The 19,755-nt window shown below is 44.1% G+C and overlaps 1 protein-coding gene across 5 annotated transcripts in view; it reads right to left on the minus strand.

The window, feature by feature from the left end:
- Window positions 1-19,755, minus strand: part of RASAL2 (RAS protein activator like 2) — a 189,903-nt gene that overhangs the window by 67,545 nt on the left and 102,603 nt on the right. For all 5 annotated transcript variants that reach the window (XM_017815821.1, XM_017815820.1, XM_017815819.1 and 2 more), the window contains exons 2-3: window positions 15,390-15,517; window positions 8,241-8,364 (exon numbers count right to left, since the gene is read on the minus strand). In XM_017815821.1, coding sequence (XP_017671310.1) covers window positions 8,241-8,364; window positions 15,390-15,461 — 196 coding nt within the window. In that variant the 5' untranslated portion in view covers window positions 15,462-15,517. The remainder of the gene's footprint in view (window positions 1-8,240; window positions 8,365-15,389; window positions 15,518-19,755) is intronic.

The following is a 19,755-nucleotide window of genomic DNA, read 5'->3' on the forward strand; positions in this document are numbered from 1 at the left end:
AAAGATTTCTGAAATGCTGAAGGATCTGTCAGTCTCAAACAAATACACCTGCTGAAGACTTAGGAAGAGACAGTGAATTTGGGAATTAAATCAGAGAGGGAAAAAAGGTAGATTATACAAGTATTTGGAAGTATTCTTAATCTAATCTACCCAGTATCCTAATCTACCCAGATTAGGAAATTTGAAATGTAATTTGCAAAGTCTAGGAATAAAAGTTGTTTCCAAAAGACTATTACATTGAATAAAAATTATTAAAAACCCTTGATAATATTATTTGACTTTGGTTCAAATATCAAGGCTTTCCTGCTACCGTTTTAGCCTGTTCCTGCCATAGAACAGAGGAAAACCATCAGTGAGGATGATCAAGTGAGATAACTGGAGTTTCTAATGGTCAGACTCTCACCTAAACTGCATCCAACTCACTGAAAGGTCCAGGAAATGTTTGTAGTTCCATCCAGGAAGAATAAATAAAGCAGGAAAACCCTTCAGTTCTTCCCTGGGTGACACACAAGATAAAGTGGCCTCAAACATGCCTCAAGAATTATTAGCCTGTAGCCAAAGGCGCTTTACTGGACACCAGTTGTATCTCAATGGACACTAATCACTGCTAGAACATACGGTCCTCTCCGTCTCCAAGGCTGCTTTTGGGAATCAGGGATTTGCCTGCGACACAGAGGTGCCTGGTAGGAGAGTTCCTGATGAACTGCAGCAGAGTTCAACAGCCCAGTTTTCCTCTGTGGCTTCAGTATTTTTCCTTTAAGTAAATTATCTCTCTGCTGTGTTGCTGAAACATTTTTGTCCGTTCTGCAGATAAAAATCACGGGTCTAACTCTCTCCTCCCCTCGTGCTACAAAACAGGGATCCGTGACAAAAGGGTGGCAGGTCAGTAAAACACCTAGTACGTGCCTGTGGGGTGGCTCCTCTCCTCCTGTGAGCGCATTAGATCAAAGCTAACACAGAGAGCAGCTTCACAGCACACCCAAGCTCCTCTGACTCGGGGCTGCTACCAGGGGTAATTTGGAACATCCACCAGGTCAGATTCAAAGCCAACCCACCAACGCCACATGTCTGTGAACACGATTCCGCTGCGTGGGGTCAAATCGATCCACCTGGCAAGGAACAGAACCAGCACCAAGGGGGCTGGGAAAGCTGGGAGACAGGAGCGTGCACATCCCTGCACAGCAGAGAAAACTTTCTGTATTTAATTTCATACTAACTTCAAACTAGAGGCACCTAATCCAATCTCATAAATATTTGCATTGTCGAGTATCAATTTATACTAAAGCAATAAACTGATCAGCAACTCATACCGAAGCCTGAACCACATTTAATTACATCAGGACTTTTAAATTTAGTTCAACAGTTCAAATTAACTCTAGACAAGATAAGGAAATTCAGGCTGCAGGAAGGAAGGCTAATTTTCCATTAAGTGGTAAGCCAGTTGTTACTGAAGGAAAAAAGGCAAGTATACATGGTTGGCTGAAGTGTAATTACTTTTTGCCACAAGATCAAACAACTATAAAAGAGAAGCTACAAAACTGAACAATCCACAGTGAGTTCATGCATGATTTAAGGTAGATCTCTCTAAAGAATTTAATGAATAACTTTTTACTGCTGTTCTTGAGAAAAAGAAGGAAAATTATAGCTTCTTTCAAAATAAACTGAGGTTTGGTTAGAACACAGGCAACAAATCTGCCCCAAATGGCCCAAGAGCCACCAGGTCTTAGCAATTACTACATGCTCTCCTTACAAAGTGTTCTTGATGCTCACATCACAAAATTTTAATATCTCTAAAGTGATTTTTTTTGTGTGCTCTGGAAGTAGTGGGCAGGGATGTAACATACATTTCCAAGGGGAAAAAAAAAGGCCCTAATGGATTATGTGTCTATATTAGAAAGTTAAGATTACGTGTTCATACCCATGTTAAATCACTGCCCTAAAAAGGTTTAAGATCTAAACAGATAAAATTTGCTCCATGATGAAAGTTGGCTTTCAGCACAGATGATCTGTGTGCAAGGGAATAAAATTTCAGCAGCCCTCAGAACAAACCAACATTCTTTGGCTTCGCTTGTGTTATAGAAGAAGAAAGATAGCAGCTTGGCAATTTTCTGTATACAAATAACTCCCATTGCCCAGGGGAATGTCACTGAGATCCAGGCATCCTGTTTGTTACATCCAGCCTCCCTGGAGTCAGTTTTAATTTCAAGCAGAGTTGTCTAAACTCTTCATCCTTCCAAGGCAGGCGAATTGCACTGTACATTGTCCAAATTTCACATTACTTCAGGGCTTTTCCCAAAGTTTCCTAACCTCTTTTGTGGATGCAGAAGATAGCAGGACACTTTTCACACAGTAGCCCAAGAGCAGCTGGATTTCACAGGAGATTTTTTAAAAGGCAGCTCATGGCTTGCATGTATTTGCATTTTGGGATGGAACATGATGGGTAAACAATGTCATCTGAAGACTTAAAGTTTTGGAATTTCAATTGATCGTGGCATAGCCACACTCCCTATTAATTATTCCCAAGTGACAGCACTAGGAGATTGTGACCCAAGGCACCAGAGAGTGAAGCAGGCAAAGGATGGAGTTGTTTAGCAAACTCTCTTTGGGTAATTACATGAGCCAAAGGCTTCAGATCCTGGCTCACTGAAGGCTCCCACGCATATGGGTTTGGCAACACTGGCAGGTCCAGGCTGAAGGGAAGCAGAGAACAGAGCCATGGGGCTCCACATGCCCAGGACCACCTGGAGCCCATGGAAACACCACAAACATCATACCCTGGAGGTGCAGGACGGTTCTTTCTGTACCAACCTCATTAAAGTATCACCTTTCAGCTGCTGGGGACATTTAATTGAGATTTTTGGTACAAAGCACAGGTCAAAAAGGAAAAAAAAAAAAGTCCCCAATCACTCACTGGGGGTTGCTAAATTACACAATCAAGGGAACTGGCAGTAAATGCAGCTGGTCCTTCAGATCCTGGGCTTGCACAGGGGAGGATGAGCAGCTCCCTCACGAGCACACACAAACACGCTCGTGCAAGCCCAGATCGGGCAAACCCAGGGAGCTGCAAACAAGTCAAGTCAGCACATCTGAATCCATCTTCCTGCCAGAGATACTGCTAAACACACCCCTCAATTTGAGGGCTAAACCCAAAGCCCTGTTTTGTATCCCTGCCATGCATAACAGTTGACAGAAGATGGATATTTTGCATATGGCAGCACGGTGAAGAAGCAGGCAGTGCTGTTGGGAAAATTACTTCATCAAGACAAGTCATAAATCTCTACAGCTGAGATACATGGAGCTGTAAAGTACATTTTTTTATCCCTACTTTCTAACAGGTATTCTTTGTAGGCAAAGTTGAGTGGTGGAAGGTGAAGGACAGATCTCTTGGTCAGCATAGTTTTGTTAGAAGTTACAGGATTTCCATTATTTCAAATTCCTGCATATTGCCTAAGTAAATCTTTACTGAATCTGTAAAAATCTGTGCATTGCAGATTCTTCCACTGACCAGGTCACAAACAATCTCTCTTTTTCTAAAACAGACTGTCTTCCTCTCCCCTCCTCTAAAAGCAGTAACCCTTTCCAGGTATTAATCCTAAAACTTAGTGCACAAGGATCATAATTATGTGGTAAGCACAGAGTAAATCTATTTATTCTTTCATCACCAATAGTCATTCCAGCTGGAATATAAAGAAAGCAAAGCTCAGCTTTGATTGTTTCAGTTGTAAACAACTTTGTCTCAAAAACAGCAGTTACTGAAATCACCCTAGAAATCTTTGTAGCTCCTGTCTGTTCTCTCCTGCCAAATTTTCACCTGAAGGAAGAGAACTGGCTGGGTGTTTTCTTGGAGCAATCCTCCCCGGGAGGAGGGCTCAGCAGAGGCTTGCAGGAGCTGTTCTAAGGGATACACACCAGGCAGCAATGAAACCAGATGCTGCTGAACTGATCTGCTCACTCCATTTCCAAGCCTCTGGACTTTTAGAACTACAGGGAGGCAGGATTTCTGCCCAGCTAACTGCTCACCTGGTAACAATGCAGTTTGGGCCTGGCATCAAAACAGATCAGTGCTTCATTCTCAATGCCAGTGACTCAAGGTGAGGACAAAACCAAAGGTTGCAAGGAGCATCTTCACCCCCGACCTGCTTTCAGCAATCTCCAGAGCTTCACGTTCAGACTGAGGAAAAACAGGGTTAACTTGTTTCAACAAGTGAAACAGTCTTCATTTTCTTCTTGGATGAGAATCTCAAAAACCCTCTCCTTGATAATGCTCTTTTCTAATAGTTTAACATTTAAAAAAAAAACAAAGACCAAACACAAAGCCTTTCCTCACTTTCAATCCCTCCTGATATTTTCACACATGCAGGCAAAAAAAAAAAATCTCTTATTAATGCCACAGAGCTGCCAGAATCCAAACTTTTTCTCTGTATTCTCTTTAACAGCTCTCATTTACTGTGAGCAGGTGGTGAGAAGGAAGCAGAGTAAGAGAGAAGAGGATTATTTCGGGAAAGGAAGTGATAACTGTTACTAGCCTGTCTAACAGTATGAATGGTGGAAATCTGAATCATGCTTTCACCGTATGAATGGTTAATTCCAATATGTTATTACAAACAATGATCCTTTTAAGGGATGTCATCTCCCTAACAGGAAAAAATACACCTGTTAGAAAAAGAGCAGGATCTGAAGCAGAAATGGAGGCAAACAGAGATGGACCAGCTTGAGTTCCTCTTCCTGTGACATTTCTTTGCTGGTCTCCAGGGCCTGCAACACACTTCATAAGAGAATTGGCCCATTGAAAATAACACTTGAAAGAAGGATAGAGACTGTCAAGCTGGAGTTAGGGAGAAATTACAGCTACATTTTTAGCTTGGAAGCTCCTCTCAGTAAGTGCTGCCAAGATGAAATCCTAGCAAGTAAATGACATATTTAGAGTGTGCCTGTTCACTCACAGAGGTATTACTACAATGATAGGGATTAGGCACCAAGGAAATTTCATGGCATATATTTAACGGATGGCTTGCTGACACAACTCGGTGTACAGTGCACCTTCCAGACAGGAATTAAGAATTCCAGCGTTAGCAACAACCTCTCCAATGCCTGCAAGCAGAGGGAAAGCTCCTAAGCCAGCAGTAGATGCTGAGTGCCTCTGGAGTTAGTTTTTAAATGATCTTATTAGCTTTCAGTGTTTAAACAAGTCCCTCTCTATGCCGTGTTTCATCTCTGTGTCCGCCCCTCTGGCTCTCATCCGAGGGTGACCACAGCGGCTTCTGCCTGCACAGAAGGGATGGCTCAGCTGCTCTTCTGGCAGCTGCTGAACCATCACAAATTACAGCTTACTGTACTGAAGTATGTGGAAATTGGTGCCTATCTTAGTACAGGGGACTGTGAACCGTGGTGGCTCAGCAGCTGCCTCCCCAGCAGCTGAGCCAACCCTGCAGCCAGGGTGGAAAAGGAGAGAGGCGGCGGGGACGGGCTCGGCAGCCCTGGGGTGAAGCACACTTGACTTAATGCTGACCTTTGGAGGGTTACACATCTTTTCCTTCTGCTTCTCAGCTGTAACGTGGGCAGTTCCTCTCCCACACACTTCCTAGGAATGGTGCTGCAAGGATGTGTGCATAATGCTATAAAGAACGCCACAGAAATTTGCAGAATGGGTTCTGCTGCTGATTATGCAGAGCCCTTGAAGAACATGTGCTGTTCCAGTTTTTCCATTAACAAAAAGATTCTCATACAAGTTTATTGCTACAGACGAAAAAGAGCCCCACTGCCTGGTTCCCCCCCTCCTTCTATTTATTTTTAATAAATGTATCCATTAATCACAAGAGAGACATGGCAACCTTACATTGGGAAAAAAGCAAATGCCATTGCTATGCCTTCACCTCTGCACTAGAGCCATTCCTCAGGAGCTCTTCTGCAAGGAGTAATTTCAGATATCATCCTAAGATGCAACACCTGCAGTTGCCATGTTATCCACACGCTTCCCTAGGACGAGCTCAATATTCTTATCAGCCCTGCATAGCAATTTCTCTGCTAGATATTGTAGCTGCCTCTGCTGTGCCTTTCAGCTTTGGGTGTCCATTCCAAAGCTATTTTAGTGCAGTTGTTATCTGTACTGCTTGTGATATGTTCTGGCTGCCACCATCTGTTTCTTTCCCTGTATAAAGATGTTCAATGGTTCCCTCCATTAATGTGTCCTCTGGCTCAGTATCTTGACACAAAGCTATTCCCACTGCTTGCTATCAACCCACTTTTCTCCATTAGCAGGAATTCTGTAATCGTGACAAGAGACATTTTTAACCAAGAGGTGAAAACAAGGGAACTACCCGGGGCGCTGCAATCAGGGATTATATATAACCTTCCCTCCCACTCTCCCTCATCCATCCTCACAGTGTGGGCATTGCTCAAGTTCCCCCTCGCACTGCAGGCCCACTTGCTTTAGCTACACACTTTGTGACATCTGTATTCACTGCAGTTGCAGCTCTCACATGGAGAAGACCACGTACTCTTGTACTTTTAATATATTTTTGTCAGGCAAACATGAAATAACACACTACAAGATGCCACATGCATTTAAAACTGTAGCAAAATACATAGTAAGGCAGACACCAAACAGCAGAATCATCCATTCTCTATGGCCATTCGAGAACAAGAATGTTACAAGGTTCCATTTAAAAACAGAACCTTGGATTTACAGCTATCGAGATGCTCAGTGAAGTCTAGAAATTCTTCTTCATGTTTTCTGCACGTGGTACGGAAGAAGAAGGCATTGAAATCTTAGATTTTAAAGGCCTTTCTAGCCTATGGAGCTGCAAATAATATTCATTGCCTAGAGCAGGCTGGTTGCAATACAATTCTCCATTCATCTCACTAGCCACACACCTGGAATAAGTACTTTGCTTATAACACTGTGTGAACATACTTAAAACTGATTTTAGTTCCAAACAAGAATGAATATTTGTTCATATGGCATTTAGAGGTGCATTTGAAATGTCACAAACAAATCCAGTCAGGGTTCTATTTATGTCACTAATCCCAAAGTATTCTGCAGTTTTGCCTCCTAAATCCTCAACTTGCCCCGTTTCTTTTCAGACTACCAACCCAGGAATTGAAGAAATCAAAAGGAAAAACAAAAAAAACCATATCTGCCTTTCTCCAATAAGTAAGAGTTACATAGTGCTACTGGCAAGTAGAAATAAATAAGTACTACGGTTGCAATGTGTTAATTAACTATCTACAAGAGTGAGATTTTACTTACTCATGTGCAATATACTCACAGAATAAAATTCTTGGGAAAAAACTCAGCTGAGGTTGTGAAATGCAAGATACCTTACCTGCTCTTCACCTTTAATAGCAGTTATCAAGGCTGATTTATGTTTAGAGATTCATGTTTTTTTCCTCATGGCTTACTCTCTCCCAGGAATGACATTTTTCACAGCTGAACTAAGGAAAAACTGCTCCCAGTTCTCACCAGCCAATGCCAAGGAAAGCTTCTTGCACAGGTTGGGAACAGAAAGAAGAGCTCACTTGTGTGTGGTTGCTGCCTCTTCCTTTTTTCTGGAAAGAGCTGGAATGATGCTCTTTATGCAACCACAGGTGTGGTGGAATAAAGTGGGGGAACTGGGCCAAACCTGCACTTGGGAAACCACTGCAACGAAGCCTTTTTCTCTAATTTTTAATACCTGCCCTTTCTTTTGCTTTCCCTAAATTTCAACATGGATAATTATAGCCAACAGCAGGCAGATGGTTGGTTCTTTTAGGAACTGCACCCTGAACAGGCATGAGGTAAGTTAGAGAAAAACCTGTTATTCGGTGCTTGTTGTGAAAATATGTAGCAAAGGAAATTCCAGATGTGAGGTAAAACACAACCACCTAACAGTTCTAAACCAGCAGGAACCACTTACAGCCCTCTGCAAAAACTGCACTGCACTGACCTGCATCCAGCAAACCCTAGGGCTGCCCAGTAAGTTTAAAAACACAGCTACAAAGCTTCCTGAGTGCAATGACAGCCATTGGGATGTCATGCACTCTGGCATCCCATAACAGTCTCACTGGTGTTTGGATACATCCTGGTGTTTGGAGGTGATTTTGCCGGAGGTATTTACACACAAAGCCTGGGTTGCAGGACCTCCCCCTCCGGCGGTGGTACTCATCTCTCCAGGCTGCTTTGCCGGGGTGCTGCCCGGGCTGACGTGCCCTCTGACACAACTCGCAGCTATCAATTAATTCCACGTCTGGTTTCTCCTTACCTAGTTGGGCGGCCCCCTCTGCCGGGTACTCGGGGAACTGGCCCTCGGAGGGGACGCTGACTGTCCGGCGCAGGCAGCGCCCGCGGGAAGGATCCTGCGGCTCCGGCATCCCTTCTGTGGGCACCTGCAGAAAAACGAAGCCAACAGCTGTCAGTGTGCCACCGGGCCACGCTGTCAACACGCCACCTTGATAAGGAACTTCATTTTCTGCTCACATGGTAGTAATTCTCAGGCACAGTTCGGCGTTTCTGGACTTATCACAGAATTCCAGAGGCTCCCCAGGAAAGTGTGGCAGTGATGAGGAGCACATGGTGTACAGCACCCTGTACTCCACAGGTATCCAGTCACAACACAGCCCACCCATCCAAATAACAAGGCAGTCCTGCCTTTCGAGGCTGCTTTCCCAATGCCAAGCCCAGCCTTGCCTGTTTCCACGCTGGGCAAGTCAGGCAGAGGCAGATGGCTACATCCAAAACTTTGGGAAAACAAAACTTCCAACAGCTGCCTGCTGGCCAGCGGTGCAGCACAGACAGGCCCCGGCTGCAGAAAGCCTCCTCCAAAGACACAGTCACAGAATAACCTGAGTTGGAAGGGACCCACAGGCCCATCCCCAAGAGTCACCTCATGTGCCTGAGAGGATCATCCAAATGTTCCTTGAGCTCTGTCAGCCTTGATGCTGTGACCACTGCCCTGGGGAGCCTGGTCAGTTCCCCACCACTCTCTGGGGGAAGAACCTTTTTCTACCAAGGTCCTTGTGGTTATGACCATGGTTTTGCAGGTCTTTGCAAGGTCAGATAATAACAGATAATAACTGAGCTCAGTATTGGTGATTTACTGGATTTGCAATTGTTTTAACCTGGACAATTGTGCCACTGAGTTACTGCTGTAACCAGCCAGGTAACTGGGCTCCTCATCTGTACTTGTCACCACAAGGTTGTTTGGAGATAAACTGTTTATCCCTAAAGCTCAACAGTCTGGTGTCTGTTACCGTATCTGGAACCTGTAGGCTGGTAGGGCCACCTTAAGCTCATATATTCAACAGCTGGGAGAAACCTCAGGGATGAGGGAGATGTAGAATCCAGGGGCTGGAGGGAGGCCCAAAACATCTCAGTACAACTGCAATACATGCACCACAGCAATTTCTTTTCACATAGACACGTCACAGACCACTTGCAGCTAAAGGAATAGAAACCCCCATCCCATTTCCTGTGCTGCTTATCCTTTCACATCTTCCACCATCTCTGAAAAAACCTAGTATTAATAGCAAACAAAAAGATATCATTCACTTGCATTGAAGGCTGTGAAAGATGTACGAGATACTGCACTATTTTAGGAACAGGCTGCACTACAATGGCCCTCACAAACCAGTTCTGGCATTTCCTGACTTCTAAGCACTTAGCATTCTCTTAAGGTCATTTTTTAATGCTATTTATTACCATGCTGGTCCATTTGTCATTTTTCAAAACAAGTTTCCCAAAGCCCCTGTGCTTATTCTGTTCAGAGTATTGTCTTTGCTGGTAGATTTTTACAGCAGCTCCTTTGTTGCACGATCTCTGGGCAAAAACACATTAGGAAGTTAAACAGAGACTAATTTTGTTAGTTTATGCCACATTCCTTCAATCAAGTTCACATATTAGATTTTCAGTTCTCATCTGGAGGCTCCATTTAGTCTCATTCCTTTCTAAACTCTCTTCTGGTCCACTGCCTCTCCCAGTTTCCTTCAGAACATTTTTGGGACGCTGCGAGCTCTGTTTCCACATCAGTTATTACCAGTACCTGCTGGATGCTTTTAAGGTGTGCTGTGATCCTCCTCTCTCAGTGAACTTGCTGCACCCTCCCCTAACTGCTTGCTCCAGACCAATACAGCTCCTGTGTGATGGATTTTTCTGCTATTGGATTTTTTTTCCACCAAGAAATGAACAGTCCCTTTTTTTTTTCCAAGCACACCTCTTCAGTACCTGTGTGTGCTTTCAGATATGGGTTGACAGGAACATTCTTTTAATCCACTGACACAAAAAAAAGCACTACTACCACCCTGATGCCAGCAATGATATCCGTGGGGACACTGTGGATGTGCTGACTTACTGCCACAGGGTAGCAGGAAGACAGGGATTGAGCCTCTTAAGTCTGACTTAAAAATGTTTTGTTATTTTAAGTAAAGCTCCTCCAAAACCGTAGTCTCAATCTATACTGACAAAAAACTAACTCCAAGATTACAGGACCAGTATTTGTCACTTAGTGTGAGACCATCCTGCTTGTAAAGATACAGCTTTGTGAACATGCAAAATGAGCTTGATCAACAGCTCTGCATCTTTGGGGGCTGGATGTGTTTTGAACAGGTGTATAAACTGCTGGCTTGCCTGTGGTCAGGCAAACAGATTCATGGATTGGGAGGCACCAAAACACAAATGAATAGCATGTAAAGACCAAGCCAGCCATCTGCAACCTTCCCAACACTCCTCTAGCCCCTGACAGTGCAGCAAATTCGGCAAAGGATCAAAGGGAAGGACACAGTCCTGCAGAGTCAGGGCTCTAATGGTGATTCAGCCTTTCAGCAGGGTTTTTTTTAACCCATCCAGCTTTGTTATCCTGTTCTTTGCTAACCAACCTGGGAATTGTCTGACCCTGAGCTGACATGCTCAAGCTGCTGGTTCAGGGCTGGACTCTGAGCAGGGTAACTCTGGGACAAAAAGGTACATAAGGACAGTCCAAATACTGATTATTTTGCTAATCTTAACAATTTTCATCACAGGTTATGTTTCCCTCACAAATTCCACAGTTTATCACCGATGGGTTCAGAGCTTGGACTCTAAGCCCTTGGACAGCATCCCAGCTCACCTGACACTGAACATGCTTTTTTAAGTATAAAAAGCCTGTATTGGGGATTTCTAGTAATTTGATGACAAGGAGATTTCAGAAGAAATAGGAGTAAGAGCTTTACAAGCACTTAATGCCTCTTAAAGGCAAGCTGAGATAGTCTCTTTAAAAAAAAGTAGGGAAACAAGTTTCTTCATTGCAGATAACAATTTGCAAGATTTGAAAGAGTGGTTCAAGACAAAAATTTGAGAACTTGCAGACTTTTCTGAACTAATAGTCAGGAAGTTAGGAATCACATCAGCAAAACAGTTAAATAATTCATTTTAATTTTTACCTTCCTCCAGAAAGTCAGAAGCTGGCTAAAATTTTGACGTAGAAATCCACTTTAAAAACGTTGATAGCAAACATGTCTCTGGGCTTTTGGAAAATAAATGATTAAATTTGTTTGGGAATTGCAGCAAATCTTTTCTTATGACTGGGTTCAGGTTTGACAAACTCCTGTTTACAGGTAAAACGTATTTGCTGTGAGGTCCCAACGTGACAAGTCCTTAGAGAATGGCAGTGGGCATTTCTGAAGAGCATCCCCTGGGGGCCCCACACATCAGTGTTTGCTCTTGCTGTTTTCCCTTGGGATCACTGCTGGCATACCACTACTGTTGTCAGCCACAGGAGAGGGAAGAGTAGGAAAATCCATCCCAGTCATCCTGCTGCTGGCCCCTGTCACCACCAGTAAGCAGCAGATCATGTCACAGCGAATGTAGATCTTTGCTGTCCTTTGCCCTTGATTAAAATCACCCCTAAATCCAAGAAGAAACACAAGGTTTGGGTGCAGGGAGGAAAAGGGAAGAGTCTAACGCAGTGGAAAGTGTTGTTCATCTTCATTTCCAACCGAACACACGACGACAACACCCTGCAGGACCCACAGCCAAGTTACTGACAAAGACTACCTAAAAAGCAGCCATTTGTCACATCCCTCATAGAAGTGCTGTGCACAGTGTTGTCTGTCTGAAACCACTCTTGATGAACACTAACTCATTCCCAATCCCTGTTTAAATGGCACTGATTTTGCAGACACTTCTACTTGCCCTCACAGCTCCCTCCCCAGTGGAACAGTTTTCAGACAGTATGAAAACATCTACACCTTCCTGACAGGGGGAAATCTTCCTTGTTTTAGAAATACCTGACTTGTACATGCATCAACCTTAGACCTGTTCTCCTTGTCTTGGAAGATGATGTTAAATATTATCCCACCAGGATGTGTTGTAGTAATTGCAGATCTCTTGTCACTCAGGACTCCTTATTTGCTAAATAGTGTCTCATGTTCCTACTGGGATCCATTTTCTTTGTTCTTACATTTTGGGCATTGATCTCTTCCTTTCATTAATAATTTTCATTCTTCAGTCTCACCTACAATCATTTTATAAAGTTGACAAGGTGTCAAGTAATTAATATTTTCCTACGCTGCACAAGGTGATACCGCCAGACTATTTCTGTCTAAGTAATTACAGATATTTTTGGATCAAGCTGTACTTCAAAATGTCTCTGATTTCCAGCCTACTCTTGTTCTTAAACAGCACAAAATCTCTCTTGCACATACTCCATTCAAACTGCCTTGACAAAAAATCCATAGCAGTGGGATACTATGAGAGAAGAGTTTTCTTTACTACATTGTTTCTTTCTGTACTGTTCTTTACTATTTCCTCTTAAAAATCTGTGCAATTCATAATGCTGTATTTTAGCAGCATTAACTGCAAGAAACCAAACTTAGCATTATACCTGAAACCATTAAGACCTCCTTCATTCACCTGTTTGCATTCTGCATCTGTTTTCCTACTTTCTGACTTGGACACACAGATTTGCAGAGTGATTTTACAAAGTACTATAAACTTTAAACATTTCCGTTCCCTTCCAGTTTCACTCTGGCCAAACTTCTTAGATTTTTATTCCATGAAGTAACAAAGCAGATGCACAGAGAATACAATGAGATGCTTCAGACTTTCACCTCTATGTCAGTCTTGCAGTGATGCACGTGCTCCCTCTGGGCTGCAAAGGCACCCTGCTGGTCACATCAATTCCTTCTTCCCAGCCGACTGATGGGCAGCGTTCTGTCCCTCACATTGACTCCAAGATCCTCTTCAGCAGTCCAAAGAAATCCTGACCAACTCAGTCTATCAGCAATTATCATGTTCAGAGCAGGAACCTCTCCAGTTCCTCTTGCCTATCACCTTGTTTTAACAAAACACCTCCTCCAGCATCACCTTTACAATAATTTTTCTCTAAAAACAATCTTCAATTCTCTTCTTTAAGTAACCTCCCTCTTCCTCATTCAGCTGGTCTGTTCCTTAGGTTCCCTGTACCTGTGGTCCCACCCAGGGGCTTTTTATGATTCCCCTCCTACATACTTTTCCATCATTATGCTCTTAACAAGCATCTCTCCCCACTGCTGCCTTAGGCCTTTGTGCACTCTCACTTCTAGATCACATTTCATGGAGCCTCTTTCAACTCTGAATGACTTGCCAAGAAAAATTTAACTGTGTTGCCTCCCCTTCCCTTCCTCACCAAAGCTGCAAAGGGATATTTCTACCGCAGAAAAACTAGAAGAAGGTATAAATCCAGAGTATCAGGTCTGTGTCTCTCTCTTAACTAGCACTTGTATACACTGTGTGTTTCTGTAAGGGGCTGTCTGTACACTGCCCTGTGTACAGACTCACAAGCCAGACTAAACCAACCCTTCATTTTCCTACAGAGCACACCTGACTGCAAGGAGTTCCCTTTTTCCTTTCACTTCACAGTAGTTACAAATTACTTGAAAATCAGAATGGCAAATCTGACTCCAGCTACAAGCTCCTGAAACAAATCACATTATCAGCATGTGGAGTCACACCTGCACCAAAGGCATGTCTGCTTGGCCTATCTGCATGCAGCATTTCCCAAAACAAGCTGTTTCTCACTGTCACAGGGCAGGAAGCCTCCTTTGAGAGCACACTGCAAAGATTTTCACTACTGCTTGACTTCTTGGGGTTACTGCCGCACTTAAGACCTCAGGCTCTCCGTAGCCTGATATTGAATTTCCTCAGCTTCTGACAAAAAGCAGAGTGGTATTTAAACATAGTATATAATGCCTTAACACACCAGTGCTGTATCAAACTTCCCACATTTATTCCTCAGGATCTAAGCAAAAGACTCATCTTACTCCCAGCAAAATGCTTTTCACTGTCTGTGGCAGGAGAAATTAAGAACCCCTAAGTGCATGATTACCACCTCCAGTTAATTATTTGTGATAGGAGCCAGTGTTTTTCTCAATTACATTTCTTTAATGAGATGCATCCTTTTGGCCCAGCTGTGCCTGTACAGCACAGTTTTAGGAATGATTCTCACATCTCCTTAAGTTCCCTCAGTATGTACTTTAATTCCTTAGGTGACAGTCCTGTCAGACTAGAAGAAGAATTACACAGTAAGCAAATATCATTAAATGGGCCTTCCATTTTCACTGCATTTGATCACCTCTCCCACGCATTAGCATTGATGTTGTTCCCTTCCAATAAATCAAGTCCTCCTCTAAACCATTTCCTCCTACTCTCCCCATGAAAGGCAATATTTCATTGTAAAATAAATTGTAAATAACCCTGAGAACAGCTGAGTAATATTTATTGCTACACCAAAAACAGGTCTCAAGCTTCAACAGAATCAAGAAGAAACACAAAAATTCAGGTCATCTCCAAATACAAGAAACTATGGTATTAGACTAAAATTTACAGGTATACAAAAAGCTTTCACTTTTCCCCTACCTTTGTGCCTGCAGTGATGGAAGGAGGCAGGTTTACATAGCTGTGGTGGCTTTAACCACCACTAAAAGCAGCAATAACATAGGAAGACGTAATGGCAGACTTAAAGACAGGCTGTAAAACTCCAGGAGGGCCTTTGCACACAGTTTGCTGACACCTCTTCCATGCACCCAGCATCTGGGCCCCCCCACACCATCCACACAAAGGACAGCTCAGCTCCCCTTTTCATGGAATCATAGGATATTAAGGAGTTGGAGTGGGCCTTAAAGATGATCTAGTTCCAATCCCCCTGCCATGTTCAGGGACACCTCCCATCAGACCAGGTTGCTCAAGGCCTTGTCCAACCTGGCTTTGAACACTGACAGGGATGGGGCATCAACAACCTCCCCGGGCAACCTGTGCCAGGGCTCACCGCCCACACAGTAAAAAATTTCTTCTTCAACTCCCTTTTTCTCCCTTGCACATATTTCAATAGATTCATGAATGAACTAAGGGGGAGATGAAAAAAAAGCTGTCTTTGAAAAAAGCCAGCGTGAGCTCCTCTCACCTCCTTCTCCCTGTTGAGCAGCACCAGCTGGCTGTCCGTCAGGATGCAGTACTTCCTCTCCCATGTTGTCATGTCAGTGTAGGGGGACTGGCCACAGGACAGTCTGTGTGTAGGTGGTCCTTTCACATCTGCAAACAGAAAGCCACAATGCCGGAGTCGTTAGCACGTGTCATTAATCAGCTCCTCTGCTCTTGCTGTTCTGCAGCGAGAGGAGAACCAAAACTGCACTCTGCACTTGTTTCAGCATTTTAATGAGACAAAATGGGAATCCTGGGAGGCACCCATGTGGAACACTACCTAAGGTGCACTATGAATACATATTTATCTACAGCATGGCTTACAAAAATGGCAATACCCGAGATGAATATAAATGTCTTTGTCAAAGGCTGAAATATAATGAAAACAAAAGACCAAGAGCACTTATGAAAACTTAATCTTCTCTCCATTCCCTTCTCAGAACTGTTGTTCAAAGGGGTACAGCCTTGCATGTACTCTAAATCTTAATAAAGTGGATTATTTGTGTCTAAGGATAGAGAGATATAGGAAGGAAGACGGGGATCAAGGAAGGCAGGCTTGAAGAATGGAAGGAAAAATTCAAGGGGATGGGCATTTAATTGAGAAGGGCTTACCAGCATCTTTTGGTGGGGAATCTACTCATTTAAATTGTGTATTTTTATATAGCCACTGCCACTACAGCGACAAAAACTATAACAAACAAACAACCTGAAAGGAACAAACAAACACAAACCCAAAAAAAGCCAAGACACCAAACCAAAACATAATCCAACTTGTTTGGCTCCCAGTGATGATCTTTCACAGTTTATTTTAAAATCAATTTCCTGTAAGACTCTCAGGCTCGAGCTGCGTATGACACGGTGCCTCTCGCTGCTGACAAGTTTCCTCCAAGGCTGGGAAAGCAAAGCAGGGGAACAAGTGCAGCAGACAGACTTCACTGCCAAGCAGCTCTGCCCAAAAGCAGAGGAAGCCACGGAACAGGAAGGTACAACGCCAGTGCGAGAGGACTGGGAGGAGAGAAAGCTGCCCTAGGAATTCAGGTGTGCAGCCAACTTACAGAACCTCTTCACAGGAGCCAAAATGCTGTATGAATGATAACGTACGTGACATATCGACTTAGAAAACACTTTCAAGACATTTTGTACAATCAGTTTCAAGTCAGAGGGTGGTGAGGCCCTGGCACAGGTTGTCCAGAGAAGCTGTGGCTGCCCCATCCCTGGAAGTGTCCAAGACCAAGTTGGAGCACCCTGGTCTAGTGGAAGGTGTCCCTGTCCATGGCAGGAGGCTTTGAATGAGACAAGCTTTAAGGTCCCTTCCAACCAAAGCCTTTCTTTAATTCTATGATTCATCTCTTTCTAAAGCTCTGAGCTTAAGTCTTGGTTGCTTTGTAAGATTAAGTTGCATTTTTATCTTGCCCTCTAGTTCTACACAATTCTGCTTGCACTGATCTAAAAATCAGCCATTCTCACACTGGATTCCTGAAGTCCCTCCTGGAATACCTCCAAGGGGTCTAAAACAGACACCGCAAAAATCAAGGGGCTTCCTGCACAGGAGCCCAGGACCTCCTTTAGCTATTTCAGGAGCAAAACTGAGTGTTCAAAACCAAAACTTTTTGCAACATCACCTTCCTTTTCACGCACATGCCAACGTGCACAGAGCTAAACGTGCTGCTTCTCGTATCGTCTCTCCAGCGTCACCACTAGAGGCCAGCGAATCCTCAAACACCCAGCACCTTCCAGGGAGAGCCAGCCCCAATGCCAGCGCTAAACCCGGAGTAAGGAACCCCTCCAACTCACTTCACTCCTTGCAGACCCTGCCTGTGCCAAATCCCACCTCATCACTAATAAGAGATGCAACATCCTTCGTGCCCTTCTCCCACAATTTTGCCCCCAGATCGAAAGGAATGTGTCAGCTTCCAGAGCCAGGGAATTAACTTGGAATATGGCTTTCGGTGCCTTGTTCAACCTACTGTTGCACTAGGATTTTTGTGATCATTCAGAAAAATGCTTGAAACAGCCAACTTGATACCTTTAAGCAAGAAAAAGAAGAGGGCTGCATGGCTCCTACTGCTCTGAATGATAAAAACCTGCACCTTTGCTCCCTTTATTTCAGGTGCAATAATTCAGGGAAGAAGCTGAGATGCAGAATCAGGCTCCACACTGTTACCTGCCCAACACAACTCGGTTTGCAGTTGTGATGAGCAATGCTGTGTCTCTCAAAATTGCCCAAACCTCTGTTTAGGTGTAAACATGATTAAGGGAAACCACCACAACCTCTGTGAAGCAAAAGTGCTTTTGTGTAAACTCCTGGAGCAACAGAGACTCTCTCTCCCACAAGTTATATATTTGTCCATCTTACTGATGTGAACCCTCCAGAGAGATTTTTGGCACAACTACATCTCACCTTTACGTGGTGTCGAACCAAAAACCAAACCAGATGCAGAACAAAACCACCTCCGCTCCTGCTTAGACCTTGGTTTCCCGAAGAGCCCTGCCTGGGCACAACAAATGTACGAGCAATGGGCTGGTAGAGGCAAGATCAGGGAGAAGGACAAAGCCATGGGCACAAGTGTGCAACAGAAATGGGAACATGAGAGCTCTGGGGATCTCGTCTCCTGGGTACTGAAAGCACATGATAAATCACCACGGGGAAAAAAAGGCTGAAGGCGTGCGTGCCCTGTCCTGCTCGTGTGGGTGGGCTGGCAGCGAGAGTGCCTCCAGCTGCTATGCTGAGCAATAACCAAGTAAACTCTATTTTGAGCTGCTGGTAGACTTTTTTACGGCAAAAAAAACCCCAACCTCCCTTCTGGACCATCAGCTCCAACACAGAATCTACAGTCACGACTTGCCCAGCCCCAAAAGATTTTCGTGTTCTAATTTCTACTAACTAGAGGCCTTGGCAGGATACCATCCAACTGATCCATGGGCTGCACAAAGGAATTAAAGAACAGAACGACTTCTTCCACTGCAATAACAACTCCAGGACTGAACTGAGTCATCAGGCACCGCGGGCCAGCCACCAGCCACGGCTCTGTTGCCAAGTGGGTTGGCTACGTCAGAACAGCTTTCCACAGGCTGCTGGCAGACTAACATGCCATCCCAGTGTCTGGAGCTGTCAATCACCACTAGAGAACTCCACAGCATTAACATTTTGTGTTGGTATCAGTATCCTTTTGAACACGTCGGAACACAGCCTCACCACCTCTGCAAGCCTGACCAAATGCTCTCTTCAGCAAAGAGCAGTCGCAAGCTGGTTTTCTGATGTATCAGGTCCTATAACTTCAGCCCTCTGCCCAAAGCTGGTGCTGCAAGCACACATTGCAAACCACACGGATGCTGGATGCGTGTTCCAAGAAAGCTCACTGCAACAGGGACGGCAGCGGAGCTTTGGTGCGTCAGTCCCACCTATCTGAATTATTTCTCAGCTCACCCTCCTGCATGGCTGATATCTTTGGAGCCTCTTGCAACAGCTGTGACTTCAAAATGTATTCTGAAGCACGTTACCAGTTTAGACAGCAGACTCTTTGGGACTTTGCACAGTATCATATTTACACTTGGTCGCCTCACAAACCCTGTTCTGCTTTCCGGGACTCTACATCTTCAGTTTTCACTTTACATTCTTGGCTCCAGCTTTTCACGTGAATGTAATAAAACCCACCGACCTCTTCCACTAAGGCCCCACAAAACTAATTCACCACCACTATGGAAGTGAGTGGCAAAAAGTTCCACATGTAACTAGGAGCACTCCAACTTTTGAGAGAGACCACGAGTCAGGGCTGTCCTTTCTCACTGTGGGGCTACTACCTATCAGCTCATACAGCAAGGCTTGAGCTTTGGAGATGAGTGATCACTCACTGATGAATGCAGTTTTGGACAGGAGCTGGAGGAGAAATCAGGGAAGTGCATCTGAAAGCTCTGAGTCTGCAGATGTTACTGGGATGAGCTCAGGCAGCCACACACCTCAATAGGCAAGTTCTGGTGGCAGAAGATTTCTCTCGGGTCTGATGCAATCCTCTCCATTCTGCAGCATTACAATGAGGCATTCAAGTAAGCAGATCAGCCAGTCTACACACAGGATTAAAGGTCAGGCCTTATGCGCCTTCAGATGCTAATATCAGTTAAGTAACAGCTTGGAAAAAAAAATCCCCTTCTTGGTACCTCCCTACAGAACTGAGAGGAACGTCTGACACCGCTGAAGACTGGAAACCACATTTGTTTTTCCTCGGGGCTCTGAAATGCCATTAGCCATGTTACAAATATCCACAAAGCTCCCTTTCTTTCATCTAGATGACAATTTATACCTCACTATTTTTTAAGCACAGAACTTTTTTTTAAAAACGGGGGGGGGAGGG

Source organism: Lepidothrix coronata, unplaced genomic scaffold (genome assembly GCF_001604755.1).
Source record: "Lepidothrix coronata isolate B3197 unplaced genomic scaffold, Lepidothrix_coronata-1.0 Scaffold52, whole genome shotgun sequence".
Taxonomy (NCBI): Eukaryota; Metazoa; Chordata; class Aves; order Passeriformes; family Pipridae; genus Lepidothrix; species Lepidothrix coronata.